This window comes from Schistocerca piceifrons, chromosome 1, assembly GCF_021461385.2.
Source record: "Schistocerca piceifrons isolate TAMUIC-IGC-003096 chromosome 1, iqSchPice1.1, whole genome shotgun sequence".
NCBI lineage: Eukaryota > Metazoa > Arthropoda > Insecta > Orthoptera > Acrididae > Schistocerca > Schistocerca piceifrons.
In genome coordinates, this window is record NC_060138.1 from 18,413,096 (window position 1) to 18,430,818 (window position 17,723).

The 17,723-nt window shown below is 43.9% G+C and overlaps 1 protein-coding gene across 3 annotated transcripts in view; it reads left to right on the forward strand.

Annotated features, from left to right (window-relative positions):
* Positions 1 to 17,723, forward strand: part of LOC124790607 (serine/threonine-protein phosphatase 2A 56 kDa regulatory subunit gamma isoform) — a 322,070-nt gene that overhangs the window by 175,611 nt on the left and 128,736 nt on the right. The window contains exon 1 of one of the 3 annotated variants that reach the window (XM_047257798.1): positions 10,351 to 10,867. The exons of the other annotated variants lie outside the window; for them this stretch is intronic. Within the exon in view, the coding sequence (XP_047113754.1) occupies positions 10,591 to 10,867 (277 nt within the window). The 5' untranslated portion in view covers positions 10,351 to 10,590. Of the gene's footprint in view, positions 1 to 10,350; positions 10,868 to 17,723 lie in introns of those variants that run through there. 3 annotated transcript variants of the gene reach the window in all.

Sequence of the window (17,723 nt, forward strand, 5' to 3'; positions counted from 1 at the left end):
TTGTGAAAATCAATGCTTGATTTCAGCTATAAATGAGAGAAATTGTAACTGTCAGCTACACTTAACACAGCGCGTAACGACAGGAACTCGACTTCCTGCCCCGAGGTTTCAAGCGTCAGCACGTGTTTGTGTTTTTCAAGTGGATTGGTCTTGTAAACTTCCCATTGAGCTTTTTTTGATGGTCCATGCACATCGTGGTGCTCTGTGTAATTGTTATTGATTGTTAACAATGTTGGGAGATGGTCTGAACCTAGTGGGTCGATTGGAAGTGCCCAGTCGGAAATGTTGGCAGTGCTAGGAGAACATAGTTTAATGTTCACTGTTGACTGTCTTTTAAAGCGATGAAATGTAACAATTGTTTTAAAGCGACGAGATATTAAAGTGTGTGAGCAATCACTCATTACAATCAGCTTGATTATCTTTTATCGCTATCAGTAAGTTGGTACATTCTCTAGCTGTGTAATCCCTGCCCCCAACTCCTGTGCAGTTTGAGATCGATTTGTCAGATGTAATGACTGTTATATCTTAGGGAAGACCTTATACGTCCGCGGCTCGTGGTGTAGAGGCTAGCGTTGCTGTCTCTGGATCACGGGGGACCGGGGTTCGATGTCCGGCCGGGTTGGGAATTTTCTCCGCCCGCGGACTGCGTGTTTGTGTTGGCATCATCGTCATCATCATCTGTGACAGTAGATAGACGGATTGGATTGTGTGAAAATTCGGACTCTGTACGGGCGCTGATGAGCTCGCAGTTGACCGCCCCACAGACCAAACGGAAGCTTCCTCCACCTTCTGTTTTATTTCTTAGTGGTTTGTAAACCAAATAGCCACACGGCCTTTCCCATCCAATCTGTCAGATCTTAGCATAGAATATCCTTTGAAAGTTGCAGGCGGACACTGTTGGGACCATGTTTAGGTTCCTCACAGATACATAGATTAATATAGCAGAAATGTAACCATAGTATGTTGTTATCAAGGTGTCAACAGAAGCTGTCAGTTTGTAAAAACGAATAGAGTATCTCAAAGTCGGTGCCCAGCAGCTGTAGATGAATGAAACCCCATCAGCTTATTGACATACCAGCTATAACGATGTTCTAAGAACGTAAGTACTTCCAAATTGAAACGTAAAAATTATGAAGTAATTTATAACTAATGAAAAGTACGATTGTTGCCAGCACCATATTTAAAATACCAGGGAAGCAGGTTGCTAGCCGTACTTGCCCCGAGTCCCCTTGGGTTTTACCCCTAACGGTTGAGGGACTAACCGGTGGATTTGGTAGTCTTTGCCGTATGAGCTCAAAGGTGACCACGACTCAGAATATGTCCGAGATGCCCAGCCTTATTCCAAAGTAACTGGTATCCCGACTGTCGGGACCACTTACTTGGCCACTCATACGTTGCCCGTGGTTCATGAACTAGGACATGACTACAGGAACCCACACCATGAACCACAGACCAAGGACAAGGTACCTGGATTCGGTTAAGAATGATTTCGAAGTAATAGGTTTAACATCAGAAGAGACACCAATGTTAGCACTGAATATAGGGGATCATGGAGGAATTTTATAAGGGGGCTGTGCTCCAGACTGAACGCTGAAAGGCATAATCAGTCTTAAATGATGATGATGATGATGATGAAAAGTACGAAAACCTTGTACAAATATCTGTATGTATTGCATGTAGCTCGAAAATGGTCATGGTGTCCAAATGAAGTCGTAGCCATAAGAACAGATTAATTAAATACTACTATAGCACCGCTATTAGTTAAAATTGTTTGATGTCTTGACAAGTCAAAGAATAGCATATTAATGTACTTAAAAACTATTTAACCACTGGTGGAAACAGACCAGTAGTAACCTTTCTTAAATGAAATAAGTTCCGTAGACTGATCAACCACCTGAAAATGAGCCCTCTGCGTTCGAAATGCATCGTGTATTTTGAACAAGGCAATTTGTTTTCCTTTTTCACGTCTTCGTGGACATAGCGACTGCAGTAGTCATACATTTATGGGCGCTGATGACCATGTGTAGTGTGCTAACCCACAAATCACCACACACACACACACACACACACACACACACACACACACAATCTGTAGATTTTGTCCTCTTGTTGAGAAAAAAACGAACATAATATTTATGCAAACAGCGGTCGCATTGTATTCACATCGGAAACATTCGTCGCTGGGTTTATAACGTTCAGCATGTTCTCGTAAATCTTAGAGAGAGAGCCACAACTTTCGCACACATTACTTTGTAACTCAGGACTTGTAATATCAAAAACTTGAGCTTGTCTCTTACGAATAGGAAGTCTGTCGACAATAGAACTTTTTAGGCCACGCATACACTAAAACTGGCCGAATTACCAAAGCGTTTGTAACTACGAAATGCGTTAAATAAGTTGATTTTATTCAGCATTTCAATGCACGATGTCATTCCCTACTCTTTTGTGCACAAAACCCTGTTTTTCATCATAATCTCCGTTGAGTGCGACGGCCTTACGCAACGTTTTTGGGAGGACCTGTTTGAGTGCACGGTACCACTCTACCGGAGCCCGTCTCGGTCAGTAACTTCCGTATCATTCACGCGCTGCTTTCCGTGGAGTGCATCCTTGATCGGGCCAAACAGATGGGAGTCGGAAGGTGTCTGATGGACGGGGAAGAACAGTTCAGCAAAGTTTTGTGAGCCCCTCGCGGGCGCGCAGACCCGGGTGAGGCCGTGCGTTGCCGTGGAGAAGTAATAGTTCGTTTGAATTTTTGTGGCGACAAACACGTCGAAATCATGACTTGAATTTGCTGAGGTTAGCACAGTCCCTTGCACCGTGAGGGGAGACATCGGGCAGAACGACTGCCTCGTGGTCCCAGAAGACCGTCACCGTCACCGTCACCGTGACTCTGCCGGCTGAGGGTGCGGCTTTGAGGAGGTGGTGCGGCAGCACGCCAGCAATTTCCGCACAGACAGCCCTTCGTTGCTGTTTACGGTCTTCTGTTTGGCGACTAGGAACGCAGAGGGCGCACACTTTTGAGTGCCCCAACTGCTGGGCGATTGTCACCACCACCGACAGAGACGACCAGTTGTGCAGCGAGGTGCTTGTGATCTGTCCGTCACCTGGAATGTGTGTGTGTGTCCGGGAGTTGCAACACTGCAGCAATCACAGCTGTGTTCGGCCGGGCGCGTCTGCGCGACCTCGTCGGGGTCATGACAGACGCGTCGCTCGACGACTCGCCGCGCTTATGTTCACTGCCAGATCACCGTTCACATTCTGCAAGTGCCTACGAATATTTCCGATGCTTTGGTTTTCCTCCAAAAGAAACTCAATGACGGCTCTGCTCGGAACGCTTGTCCATTAGAGACGCTATTTTGAAAGCTACGTACAGCGCCGACACCCATCGGAACTTCACGAGAGTGTAGAGTGTGAAGCGTGATTATTCGACCAAGTCACGCAACAAATTCTGCAGTTCTTAAGCCGAAATTGCCGAGAAGAAATTGTCACATTATTTATCGGACATCCCTCGCGCTATTGCAGGTTTTTCCATCACAACCAGAGCGGAGAAGGTAACAAACAGTAACCAGAACAGTATTCGTTCGAATTACACAAATATCAGACTGCGAAGAAAAGTTGTTCCGTAAGTGACGAAGCTATAGCTTCTGTGTTTGTTGTCAGAGAAAATGTCCTTGTGGAGAAATCAGTCCGGGATTATTACAGGGGTAACTTTTTTAAGCAGAACACTGTAAGCCACGCCGTGTCTGCGACTTGACGTGTCTCGGAACGGTCGATCGCTACTGTCCCCAGCAAAGTGCTACACCCATACAACTTGCGATGTATTTAACGCCCAACAACAAATTACGTAAGCGACAAGTTTGTCACAAGAAAAAAATATTACACCTATCCAGAACAAGAGGTTGATCAACGAGGATTTCTTTTCGAAAACAAAGACAATTGTGTGTCACTTGTTATTGCTCGTCAGAGGAAGAAGCGTTGCATGTGTATAGTGCCCATATCAATCAGGATGTGGACTTTGGAACACCTGAAAGTTCGAGAATAACAAAAACATTCAAACAGTATTTGCCCTCGCGGACATCCGAACTGTCGGATATTGTGCATTCTCACGTAATAGTGATCGAATACAGGACTCGATCACAGGGATAAGCTCGCCGAGTGACGCAACGGTTCTTACCGCTATGCCTTCCAGAGCTCCCTCCCCCTGCCCCCTCGGCCAGGACGTGGCCCCCTCCAGCGAGCGCCGTCGCCGCCCACCGTTTCTAGTATGATAAAAAATTATTATTATTATTATTACGTTAAATATATTTCAATTCTATCAATTTAAATCTGTATTTCATACTAGAATGCCGTGTTCCCAGTTTGGCACAGCTTTGCCACAGGACACACGAAAGCGGTCGAAGACGTCCGTCTTCTGGTCGCTTTCTGATCGTTGTCAGGAGGAGGCTAGTTTCTGATTACGCAAAGACTTCTATTATTTGGAAAAGAACAACCCGGATTTCTTTACGTAATCAGTATGAATTTTATAATTACCTAAGGGACCTTTAAAAATGAATAGTAAAAAAAATTGCTTTTGCAAATGAAATCATTAATAAATGGGGCAGCTATGAGTTGTATAGAAGACAAGGAGCGGCCTCCTGTCTACGACCAGGATGCCGCAGTATTCTCTGCTGTAGTAAAGGCTGTTTGACATTTATAAAAATAATGTGGCACGGAGGATAAAAAAAGTATAAAGGAAAAGAACAGAATAAGAAGTCTTGTAAACACTAAATATATTCAAACAATTCTCACTAGCAAATTAGGGCTTATTTATAAACAATACCACTTACATAATTACTTTTCTAACAGTATGGTGCGATCAGATTTCAGCCTGTCCTGTGCTGTCTCCTTGGTTCACGTTTTTTTTTTTTTTTTGTCACAAATTATAGTCACTACTTTTCTCCTTTCGTTGAAGACAATTCTTGCACTGTTCAACACCTCCGCTAACAATAACTTGCTGATTTACAGTTTCGAACATGAATTACTTTAATTTTATTAATTAATAATGTCTGCACGCTAGCAAGACCGCTCACTTTTTTAACTTAAAGTCGACCTCCTTTACGTTTTCACATAACAAGCAGAAGCACATTAAAATCTGAAGATCTACAAACGTTTTTTAGTCACCTTTTATTTAGATCGAAGCGGAACGACAGTTCAGCTTCTGTTAAAATGTTTCTTTGACTGCGCAATCGATGTATTAGCGTCCGCGCTAGATGCGCATCTTTACAGTTATGTAAATTATACAAAACAAATGTCTTTCAAAGGGTACTCAAAGCTTTCATAGGACGGAAATACCAATAATATTACACGTTCCACACCACTTACTGTCTTACTTTGACAAACATCTTTGACGTGGCGCTTAAAAGGCGCATTACGCCGTGTTGTGGATTGGCAAGAGAGCCAACCCACTATGAGAGGAAGCCGAAAGCCACGCGTTTCAGCTCACACAGGCTGGCGTGAGGTCTGGAACAGGTCAAGGAAATGAGACTAGCAAAAAACGTACGTAGCTGCTGGAATACTTAACTTTAATCCATATTTGGTGAACATCGCTCTTGACGGTACATGTAACTGGTAATGGCGCCTTGCTAAGTTGTAGCAAATGACGTAGCTGAAGGCTATGCTAACTATCGTCTCGGAAAATGAGAGCGTATTTTGTCAGTGAACCATCGCTAGCAAAGTCGGCTGTACAACTGGGGCGAGTGCTAGGAAGTCTTTCTAGACCTGCCGTGTGGCGGCGCTCGGTCTGCAATCACTGATAGCGGCGACACGCGGGTCCGACGTATACTAACGGACCGCGGCCGATTTAAAGGCTACCACCTAGCAAGTGTGGTGTCTGGCGGTGACACCACACTCTGCCCTTATATTTTTCGTCAGATTTAAAGATGGCGGGCAACAACTTCCTATTATGCTCTGCAGTTGATAGCACCACAGTTCATTGTGTTTGTGTTTTGAAGAAAAGCGGCGGAAAAAAGAAAACAACTTGTATGAAGCCATAGGTATTACGTCTAGATGATAAAAGCATTCAGCAAAATTTCATACGACAGCTGCAAGTGGAGGGCGTCAAGTCATATATATATATATATATATATATATATATATATATATATATATATATATAAATCACGAATGGATGAGAGTGTATTTCAGTATTTGCTCAGTAAAGCGGCCTCTCGTATTACAAAACAGAGTACTCTCTTGAGAAATGCCATTTGTGCAGAAGACAGGCAAACTGTGACACTGGGATTTCTTGATACAGGAGAGAACTACTCTGATTTATAACGCAGCACTCGAATATCACATTGCACATTAAAATAATTCCAGAAACGTGTGAAGGCATTGAAGGGGGAAATATGAAAAGGTAAACAAATGTTCTGTTCACTATATGTGCAGTAAGAACTATTTTTCCTTTTGATAATTTAATTAATGGAATTAGTGTTCTAACAACTATAAAATTAATAAAAAGTACGAAACAGACGAAGCGCTTTTTAACTTGTGGCATCCAGAATTCAAAAATAAAGTAGAATGGAAAACTAAGAAAGAATTTTTTTATATTAGTGTGTCACCGCATCCTCTATTCCGGCTTGCTGAAAAGCTGCTGGATGTTTCCAGATGTAGAAGTGGATGGCTGTGGCAGTGAAGTCGCCTGCAGCATATTCCACCTGCCCATCAGCACACAATTAATAGCATGCAATGCGTCTCTCTCTCTCTCTCTCTCTCTCTCTCTCTCTCTCCCCCCTCCCCCACAGTCCATAAAGTTTATTTAAAAAGAAAAAAAGGCGAAGGAGCGGACCAACTTTGAAGCCATGTCAACTAAACACACTACAGAGACGTCAAATAGCTGTAGCGACGCCAGCGGTCGCATTTCACATTGTAGTGAACAGAAGACGATGCCCTACATTTAGCCGCCCGCGGTGGCCGAGCGGTTCTAGGCGCTTCAGTCCGGAACCGCGCGACTGCTACGGTCGCAGGTTCGAATCCTGCCTCGGGCATGGATGTGTGTGATGTCCTTAGGTTAGTTAGGTTTAAGTAGTTCTAAGTTCTAGGGACTGATGACCTCAGATGTTAAGTCCCATAGTGCTCAGAGCCATTTGAACCATTTGCGAGCCGAGATTTGACAAACTTCCATATTACACCATCAAATTTCTTTGAACATAGATATTTGATATATTAATTTTGACAAAGAAATGTGATGGTGTGATACCGTCCTTAAAAGATTTTGCTTTCATGCGCACGCGCCTCCAACCTACATCGATATGTTGCGCCAAATGTATCAGCTCGTAGAAACTGAAACGGACATTGCGGAATCAAAAATGCAAAATTGTGAAACACAACTTCCGTTTTAGTGGATTGTGTGGTTTATGGAATTGCCGAATTTGTCGAGTACGACGATGTTAAGCTATATATAATGTCTTCAGATTGAAGTCGGGTAAATAACTTCGTATAAAATGAAATAAATTTGACCTGTTGACAATTAAGCTTCATACGACAAGAACCTTCCTCCAGGGCATCTTCAAAGACAGGAATAATGCAGGGGTGGGACCCAAGTATGGAAACACCGTGAGAAACTCGTGCTCGAACATAAATACAGATGCTAGCCGAGCCCGCAGTTTGCGTCGTCGTCTGACCACGAGCGCCACCTGTGCCGTTACAGGCATCAGTCGTGGTCAGAACGGCGTTTTGTGTGATGGCGAGTGATTGTCTTGGAGATGAGTGAATTCGAATGTGGGCAAATTGTTAGTGGTCATATGCTTCTGTAATCGAGGGAGCCCAAGTCTTTGCTGATTCGAAAAGCACCGTATCGAGGATTTATATCGCACGCAGAGAAAGCGGAAAATCGTCATCGTCTCACACAATATGGAAGGAGGTGTGTCCTATATTATCGTGACAGATGGTAATTGAAGATGATTAAAAATAAAAGGACGGCAGCTGGAAAAAGTCACTGCTAAACCGATTGTCGCACATGCGAATCGTGTCGGCACCAAAACAACACGTAGCAGCGAATTGCAGGGCGAGCTGGAATCTGAAAACCACTCATCTGTTGTGCGAATACCCCTAACAGAAGGAACGTTGTGACCGCCTTGGATGATCAAATCCATTTCACGGTGATGCTGTGTTTCAAGACATGGAAGAATATGGCCCAACCATATCTCCTCGTTGCCTCCAGATTTTTTCTCCTAATTGCCGGCCCATAGTATACCTGCAAGTTTTCTGTAACAACTATTCACAATCACACTCGAAGAAAACTAACCGCGTGTTTGAAAGCGTGTTTTTTACAAACAGCAGAAACAAAAGAATACCGACCGTTGCATTCCAAGGATAGCTAACACACACTGGGGTTTTAAAAAAAATTCAGAACGTACAATGTAGGGGATATAAACATTTAAATTTATGCAGAAAAGTGGGCGTGGCACATACACACGTGGGAGGAAAATGCTCTTTAAATCCTGGAAAAAAAATTTTTTCAGCAAAATCCTTTTGAGTATTAAATAAAATCTTAATCTATCGAAATATGATGAAAACCGAAAATAAAGTTTTTTTCGACCAGAACCACGGTGTGGTCGCCTTAAAATCATGCCAATGATGTGCTTGATGTGTTAAACTATCTAAGGATGGATGCGGAAATAGAATTCGGAAGTATTCTTGAAGACGCTATTAAACTGGCAAAAGATATTGGAAGTGTAATAGCAATACCAAGAACTATTTCAACACAAACCAAAAGAGACAACGTTCCTGCTTCAGACGCCGAGGAATACTTCAGGCGAACAGTATTTTTACCTGTTGTGGATCGTTTCATTGCCGATCTAGAAACAAGATTTCTCAAAGATTTTCGCAGCGTATTACCACTTCAAGGTCTTATTCCTTCATACTGTTTAAAATACGGTGCGGACGAAGTGATCCAGGCATTCAAGAAATATCAACAGTTTTTGGAGAGTTCTTCGCTTTTAATGGAAGGAGAGCTGAAAATATGGAAGAAAAAGTGGATTGATGAAAGTAAAAGACTTGAAACAGCAACTCAAGCTTTAAAGAAGTATGACAAGCAGTTTTTCCCAAATGTGTATGTTTTACTTCAAATATTTGGGACTATTCCTGTCTCCACAAGCACTCCTGAACGGAGCTTCTCTACTTTGAGACGAATACAGACTTATTTGCGTAACACAATGGGCGAGGTAAGACTAATTGGATTGGCTCTTGCGAATATCCATAAAGAAAGAGATACGGACATTGAAAATACCATTGACGTATTCAGTAAAAAGAAGCGGAGACGAATGAGCATGACAAATTGGGCAGAACACGGAAATATCCAGTGAATTTTGTTACAGAATTCTTTTTATATTCATGTCAAGATCAAGTTTTTACATTCATGTCGTCGTCTGTATCCAGAAAATTAATGAAAACTTATTTGTTGTAAGTTGACTTTTTCATGGCTTATGTAATTTATAAAATTTCCAGTGTTAAAATAAGTTTTGTATTACCCTCAACTCCACAACAATTACCAAAAACTACTTTAAGAAACAACAAATTTTACCAGTTTGTCGGTGGAGGACCCCCAACTCTCGTTTTATTTAGCAAATATTCCATTCCCCCAAACTCCCTCACCACCATTAGCCGCCCCCTCCCGCCGACCGACTTCTAGAATCGCGCGTAATCCAAATTTGGTATAAAAGTCACCCGTTGCGAGCTAACGAAATTTTATTACCAGCCTTATCGCTGCAGTTTCCCAAGCAGAAAATCTTAAATCTCGCTTTCAGTTTGTATTTCTCGTACCGCTGTTGCTTAGATTCTGGTTTACTCATAGTCGCGTTCTTTGGTTTTTTCTGTCGTCTTTCATCACAATGAACGCAGCACAAATTGCCTTGCAAAGAAATCAGTGCATAGCAAATTGCTTGCTGCGCAATGAGGCAACGTTTGGATACGAAAACGCGTGCGTTCTTTCAGCTATTTTTCGTGCGTTTATTCTGTTGTTTCAGTGATTTCTCTCGGGAAAAGGGGTATCGTGTGGGCAAATCTTAGCGGGACGTAACTGTCACGACGTTCTTTTTCAACCTACACGTATTTCTGGTACGATGTCGATCTTATAATAGCGGTTTTTGGAAACGTGACACACGAGAGAAGCAGCAAACATCAAATGTCATCGGTTTTTCCGTTCTTTTACGGAAGTTGCAAATTTTAGCGCGGCACGTACGCATTAATAAACTGACAGATGTTTGGAGGTCGTTGACGAGCGTGCCGCCCGGAGCGCTGTGCTCAGTGTCCTCGCGCAGTAGCGCCGCGCAGCGGCTAGAGGGGGAACTACCCCGCCAGCGACCAGTGCAACGCAGTAAGGTGTCGGCCGCGGTCGTGAGTGCGAGCGGTGTGGAACGTGACGTTCAGTTCAGTGCCGAGACTACGTCGTTCCGCCTTTTGGTGCGTCACGGCTGCGAGGCGGCGGCTCTGGCGTCGGCACGGGCACAGGCTGCCGGCGACATGCGTCGGTAGCAGCAGCAGCAGGGCGGAGGCCGGGAAGACGGCGAGGCCATCGATCCGCGGCCGCGACCACGGCGACTGGATGGTGCGATGGTGCACAGTGAGGGCGGCCCCGGCACCAGGGCCATGTTCTACCGCGACAACTCGACGTCGGCGCTCGGCCTGCCCAAGAGCCCCAGCTTCCACAGCGGCCTAGATCTGGTGGCGGCGGCCGACCCGGGGACGGCCGGAGGGGGGGACGGCGGTGGCGGCGTCGGCGTCGGGCTGCCCGGCGGGGGCGCCATGGCCAAGGCCGGCGAGGCGCGCTCCGCCGCCGACGTGCTGGGCTACGGGCAGGCGATGCCCAGGCAGCTGCCCCCGCTGCTAGGTAACTCCGCCGGCCAATCGATGCGCGCCCAGGAACAGGTGCGCCTGGCGCCCGGTCGATAGCGCGCGCTGGGATGCTGGCTCTCCTCTTTTCTCCCCTCCCCTACCCCACTCTGTGGCACGTGTGCGCTACGCTACTACTCTGCCATACACACCGACCAAGATATTTTTGTTCTACTCTTGCTTTACCAGTGCATTCCTTGACCTTTTGTTGACATTTCGCTTTCCCTCCCTTTGCCAATATTCCTCTCTGCCCGCTTGCTTACCGAGCTGTCAGTGTCTCCTGTACAGCAACCCCCCCCTCCCTTTCCTCTCCTCTCCTCCACCTCCCTCTCCCCTCTCCTCCTATCTCCCTCTCCCCCTTCCAATCGTTACTCAGTCTGTACATTGACCGAGCAGTGAAGGAAACTAGGGACAAATTTGAAAGAGAGAAAATAAAGACTTTGCTTGCCAATGACATTGTAATTTTCCCAGAGCAGATAAAGAGCTTGCAAGACCAGTCGAACAAAGTTGACGGTGCCTCGAAAAGTGTTCACTCGGTGACACGGAGACGGGCAGTAGCGAGCGAAGCTTTTGACAGACGCAAAACTGTGTGAACGTCGAATGTAGAATGTTATGAAGTCTTTTCTGAAAGTGTTTGTCTAGTTCGTGGCTTCACGCACAAATAACAGTCTGAGTTTTGGTGCTACACATTTATTCGGCACACTCCTGCCCTGCCTAATGCTCTAAGAAAATTGCTTAATCGGTAGTCGGCCTAGCTAACGGTACCGTGTTTGACATCTTCACTGTTGTCAAAATGTCATCTGCAGTTGTTTGTTTAGGTTAATAAACAGTCGGAAGGTCGAAGGAGCCAATATGAGTAAACGGTGGGGCACGGTACACCAATTAGAAATTTGAGATCTTCAGTTCGGCGGTCGCAGCTCTGAATGTGAGAGAGAGCGGGTCGGCCTTTGACGGTAGATCCCTTCCGTCTATTTCCCGTGATGTCTCGTCTCAATCTGATCCTTCACTTCGTCGAGGAGGTCGGTGTAATACTTTCTGGTTATGCTGCAGGCCTCGTGTGGATGGCCCACTGTCAGAACTCTTTCTTTCTCTCAGAAAATGGACCCGACAACTCATTTTTGCTAGATTTACCGGTGTTGAATTTCTTTGGTTGTGGGGACCACTGTGGCACCATTGGTTTGACAGTATCTTAGTTTCAGTATCACGAATGTTGAGCCAGGTTTTATCCACAGTCATTAACCTACGCAAACACCCCATTGCGACAGCAAAATGGGCCGAAACAGCTCTGGGTGTCTCAACTGGTACCTGTCGGTGTTCCCTGTTCGAACATTCCTACATCCACTGAGGTGGAGGTTTCCCTGTGTGTAAGATATTGTTAATAATGAAACAGATTTGCTTGCAGGAGACATCCAGTGCCGCGAGTGTCATTTTGGTGGACATTAGGTTATCCTAAAGAATTGGCTTATGGACAGGATCATTTGTTGCCTGGTCTGATGATGATATGGACCACCCACAGTAGGATTTATCTTAAATGAGAAGATACTCATTCTTCAAATGAGCACACAATTTTAGATGGTGATGTAAGATGGATACATCTGCCCTAGTTTTTTGTGATGTCTCAGTGTGCAGATGTCTGGAAAAACAAAGCTTCCTAATCCTTTTTATGCCACTGATGTCAAACTTGCATGTGCAACTGCCACGTAACGATCTGATTGAACTTAAAAATAGCTAGAATAAGAGTTTATATTTGCTTATTTGCATAACAAGTTATCAAAGTTCCGTGGGCTATTAAATGAAGTTTTCAATTCCAACTGGAAGTCCAGTGTGGATGACAGACACAACAGACAGGTGAAGCCTGTTAAAATTTGCAAAAATAGTAATATGACTTTAATTCCATTACTCATTCTACACTAAGATTACAATCGTGAGCTGTTGCAGTTACAAAGAAATTAAATTTTCTACATTTCCTGTGTTTAATATAGATGAAAATAAATTCCAGTTGTTTGTACTAAATTAATGTAACTCATTTTTGCTCAAATAATTGTCGACTTAGCAATCCATTTCTCTGCACCGCATCTTTTTTACATCACGAATTCAAGTGCTTATGTGATGACAAATCTTCACACGTGGTCATTGCCATAATGTCTGAAATGTGTGTAAGATTGAATACAAAATATTTATCTCTCACACAGTATCTTCTTTCCAAAATTGCCTAATGGTCACAGCACCAAGTGCGGACAAACAACGTCACCTCTGCTGCTGTCTGTTTCTCCCTGTCGACTACCAGCCGGACGAGTGCGCCATCTGCAGCAGTCTTCCTCCTCCTCCTCCTCCTCCTCCTCCTCCAGGACCTCAAACCTGCAGACCGTTCTCCAGTTGCCAGGCAGCCAGTTTCCACTGGTTGCAGCTACTTCTAACCGACAATAACTGTGACACCTACACAGTGTATATGAGAGTTACTATGCCCTGCCTACAACTAGGCTACTCTTAGCTACCATTGAAATAGTATTCCTCTACAAAACTTAAGCACGGATAGGTACAGCAGCATAATGTGTTAACAGTTCGATGAAAGTGACCAAAAATGGGGGAGAATTTTGTGATAGTTCTGCCAGTCTCCAACAGACAGCTGGATGTCACACGACACGATGTCAGTGCCTCTCAACATGAGACAGTAGAAGGAATGGGGAAAGACTCCGTGTTATCACTAGGCGAGCAGTTCTGGTGCACTGTGGTGGTGGTCTTCATTACAATACAGCCCAGAGACGACACTCGTACGACTTCGTACGGGGAAGAGAGTCGTCGAGAAACTGGAAGGAGGACAAAGTGTGAAGAATGGAGCCTAGGATTTTGGTATTGCTCATTGTAGTGACTCCGGGCATACCCTCATATGGGAAGGTAGGAACATGTTGTACACTCAGGAACATTATCAAACCTAATCATTTTCAGAATGAAGATTTGAGATGAAATACTGACAAGTACAGCTGTGAGAGACGATCGTAAGTCGTGCTCGGGTAGCTCAGTCAGTAGAACTTTTGCTCTCGAATGGCGAGTGTCACGAGTTTGAGACTCGGTCTGGCACACGGTTTTAATCTGCTGGGATGTTTCTGATCATTTTGGTGGTCCAAGTATTGTGGCGAGTGGAGGCACGAAGTCGCACGGGTATACTGACTTCCGAATAGTCGAATATGGTACAGTTACCGATTGACATTACTGCGACACTGTACTCCTTTCTCGTGTGCAATTTTTCACAGGAGGTGACAGTGCACAACCTCTTGAACAGCACAGATAGAGGAGCTGTTGGAACGAATAGACATTCAATTAATGGACCGGCCTGCCTGTTCCCCTGACTTAAAACCCATTGAGCATATGTGGGATGCATTGGTGGCATTTGTTGCAGCACATAAACGTGCATCAGTGGCCATCAAGCATTTCTCAGCTGGGCTGGTGGAGCAATGAAACAACCTGCTACAAGAACTCCTTACAGACCTTGTTGCCACCGGGGGGAGCTCATTGTAAAACATGCGTGCAGTCTGTGCTGATCACATGCCCTGTTAAGAACTGTGTCCTGCATTTTGTAATGTCCAGAAGACCACCATACATCGTGGTGACATTAGTGTAATTATTGTTTCTGATTAAAATTGTCATTTCTGTTTGTCTCGTGGCATATTTCTTTCAGCTAACCTTTCATACTGTGCTACAGCAGCGTAGCATTGACTGATAAAAAAAAAGTGAAGAGCTCAGAGTATGTGGTCTGATGTCAGTTTACCTTTGTATACACACACATGGTAGGCCGGTTTGTAAATGATTAGAGTTGCAGCTAGAACAGCCACGAGACTGCAGTAGTGGTGTTTATGTTGTTACCAGACTTGGTAGGGTGTGCACAGTATCAGATGATGAACAATTGCTGTGAAGGACTTGAAAATGAGGCGTACACGTGTGTGTGTGTGTGTGTGTGTGTGTGTGTGTGTGTGTGTGTGTGTGTGTGTGTGTGTTTTTTTTTTTTTATCATCAGCACCTGACAGAGTTGGAAAGCGGCCTCATTGTGGGTCTCCACTTGGCTGGCTGGTCCAATTGTGCGGAATCCAGATTTGTGGTGCATTCAGATGTGACAGTGGCTCGATGTTGGACTGCATGGGAATATGAATGCAGGTATACTTGGCAGTATTGTGTTCAACCACATCTGAGCACCACAAGGGAGGCTCTCTGTATAGTGCAGCGTGCAAATTATAACTGTTTCCTCATGTACATAAATGTCGACACACTGCGAGCCACCTGTTGGTATGAGGCAGAGGGTACTTGTGGCAGCACTATGATTTTCCACTTCCCCTTTCCCTGTTCCATTTGCAAAGGCGCGTGGAAAGAATGATTCTCTGTAAACTTCTGTGCTGGGTCTAATTTTTAAGATTTTTACATTGTGCTCACTTGGCGAGACGTGGGAGAAAGTAGTATCCTGCGTGGTGCACGCAAACTCTCTTGCATTGTCTACCACTCTCGCTCCTATGCAGACTGAACTATCTAGTTACAAAACCTGCCATTCTCGAATGAAATTTTCACTCTGCAGCAAAGCGTACGCCAATATGAAACTTCTCGGCACGTTAAAACGGTGTGATGGACTGAGACTCAAACTCGAGATTTTTGCTTTGAGTGGTTGAGTGCTCAGTGTGTAGAGCACTTGCCTGTGAAAAGCAGAGGTCCCAAGTTCAAGTCTTGGTCCTGCACACAGGTTTAATCTGCCAGGAAGTTTCATGCTGTTCTTCATTGGATCTTGCATCTCTTCTATTTATATTGCCCTGTAAGGGGTCCCACACTTACAACCAAATACTCAAGAATCAGTCAAATTTTTGTTTTGTAATGTTTTGTTGAATGACTTCAATTTCCTTAAGATTTCTCCTATGAATCTCAGCCTGAAGTCTGCTACCCCTGCAATTTGTTTTGCGTATTCATTCCACTTCAGGTTGCTCCTAGGTATTTTAGTGACTGTTACTTTGTTGAGTGATTTGTCACCAATAGTGTAATTGTACAGTAGTAGGTTTCTTCACCTATGTATGTGCAATATACAGGGTGTTCCATTGATAGTGACTGGGCCAAATATCTCACGAAATAAGCATCAAACGAAAAAACTGCGAAGAACAAAACTCGTCTAGCTTGAAGGGGAAAACCAGATGGCACTATGGTTGGCCTGCTAGATAGTGCTGCCATAGGTCAAACGGATATCAACTGCATTTTTTAAGATAGGAACCCCCATTTTTTTTATTACATATTCGTGTAGTACGTAAAGAAATATGAATGTTTTAGTCGGACCACTTTTTTCGCTTTGTGATAGATGGCGCCGTAATAGTCACAAACATATGGTTCACAATTTTAGACGAACAGTTGGTAACAGGTAGGTTTTTAAAATTAAAATACAGAACATAGGCACGTTTGAACATTTTATTTCAGTTGTTCCAACATAATAGATCTGGTTAAGTTCATGGTGAACTGACAGTCGCTGCACCAATCGCCAATCCTCCCCAGGCCTTCCTGAAATTTGCGACAGTCTTATGCCATTGTTACCTTGTTATGGACACCATCACCATCTGCGAACAGCCTCGTGAAGCTTCTAAGTTGTCCACTGGATTATTTGTATTTATAGTGAACAGAAATGCCCTATCACACTAAACGATGTTGTATTTGTGAGCATTTGTTCAACAATGCTTCTGGTATTTTTGTCTATCCCTGACTCATAAAGTATGGTAACATATCCTGGTGACACTGCAGAAGTGGGACTTCTGGGGCAACTGGTCCATCTTTATACAAAACCGTATGTTCTTTAGAATTAAGAGCTGTATCAACTCTTAGGAAACTACACAGACTATATAACAGAGAACCTAAGGGGTCTGTTTTAACCACCACCCGCTTTGCCTTTCCAGTAAGCATAATTGTGATTGCCTCAGGATCTAATATCTTATTGGTACTGTGCTTCTGTGATCTTTGCCTGTGTTACAGCTCCTCATCACTATAGTCTGCTGAATGTGATCTCTAAGTGTAGAACATAGATATGTGCTGAAAATTTCATGTACCGTATTTCGTTGGTGAAATCCCAGATTATGCACTCCCACGAGTTCAAATCTGTTCACCTCCACCCTGAATTAGACGCAAAACACTAACATTTGGCAGTTATTGATTACACTCATTTCTTGAGTTCAGTCAATAGTAAGTTTACCTGGTGCCACACAGCAAGCAACTAATGGCTATTTATGTTTGGGAACTTGACTTTTTACCTTAGGTTGGAAATACCTGTGGAGAACAGATGGAACTGTCATCACAAAATTATGTGCATAACTCGTCTTAACCCCACTAGATTATGGTAGTCTCACAGAGAAGTCACTGCACCTTCCCTGTACATGATGGCAAAGTTTAACTTGCAATGAGAGCTTCCCATATGTGGCCGATAGACAGCTTCCTGATGGAGACAGTATTCTTCCCCCGAAGATATGCTCTCAACAACTTGTAATTAATTATTATTGATAAGGGGTAAAAAATTTAGACTGCCAAAAGTCCTTGTTATATAATCTTCTTCTTTAACTTCAAAATGTATGTGCTTAGAAATGGTTTTAAAAAATAAGAAATGTGGCCAGCCAGCATACGTTGCATGATATTGCCCAAAGATAGAGGAAAAGGATATTCATAAGTCCATTATAGTTTCCTCAAACCCGCTTATATACTGTGTGAATGTAGTATTTATGCAGCAGAATTAATAACTGTAATTCAGGTTGTCAACTGTCTGAAAATTAACTCCACTCGAGAACCTCTTATAAGCAATCATTTTCTTCTCCTGGAAGTAAGAACGTGCCTTTGAAAATGTCCCATAGTAT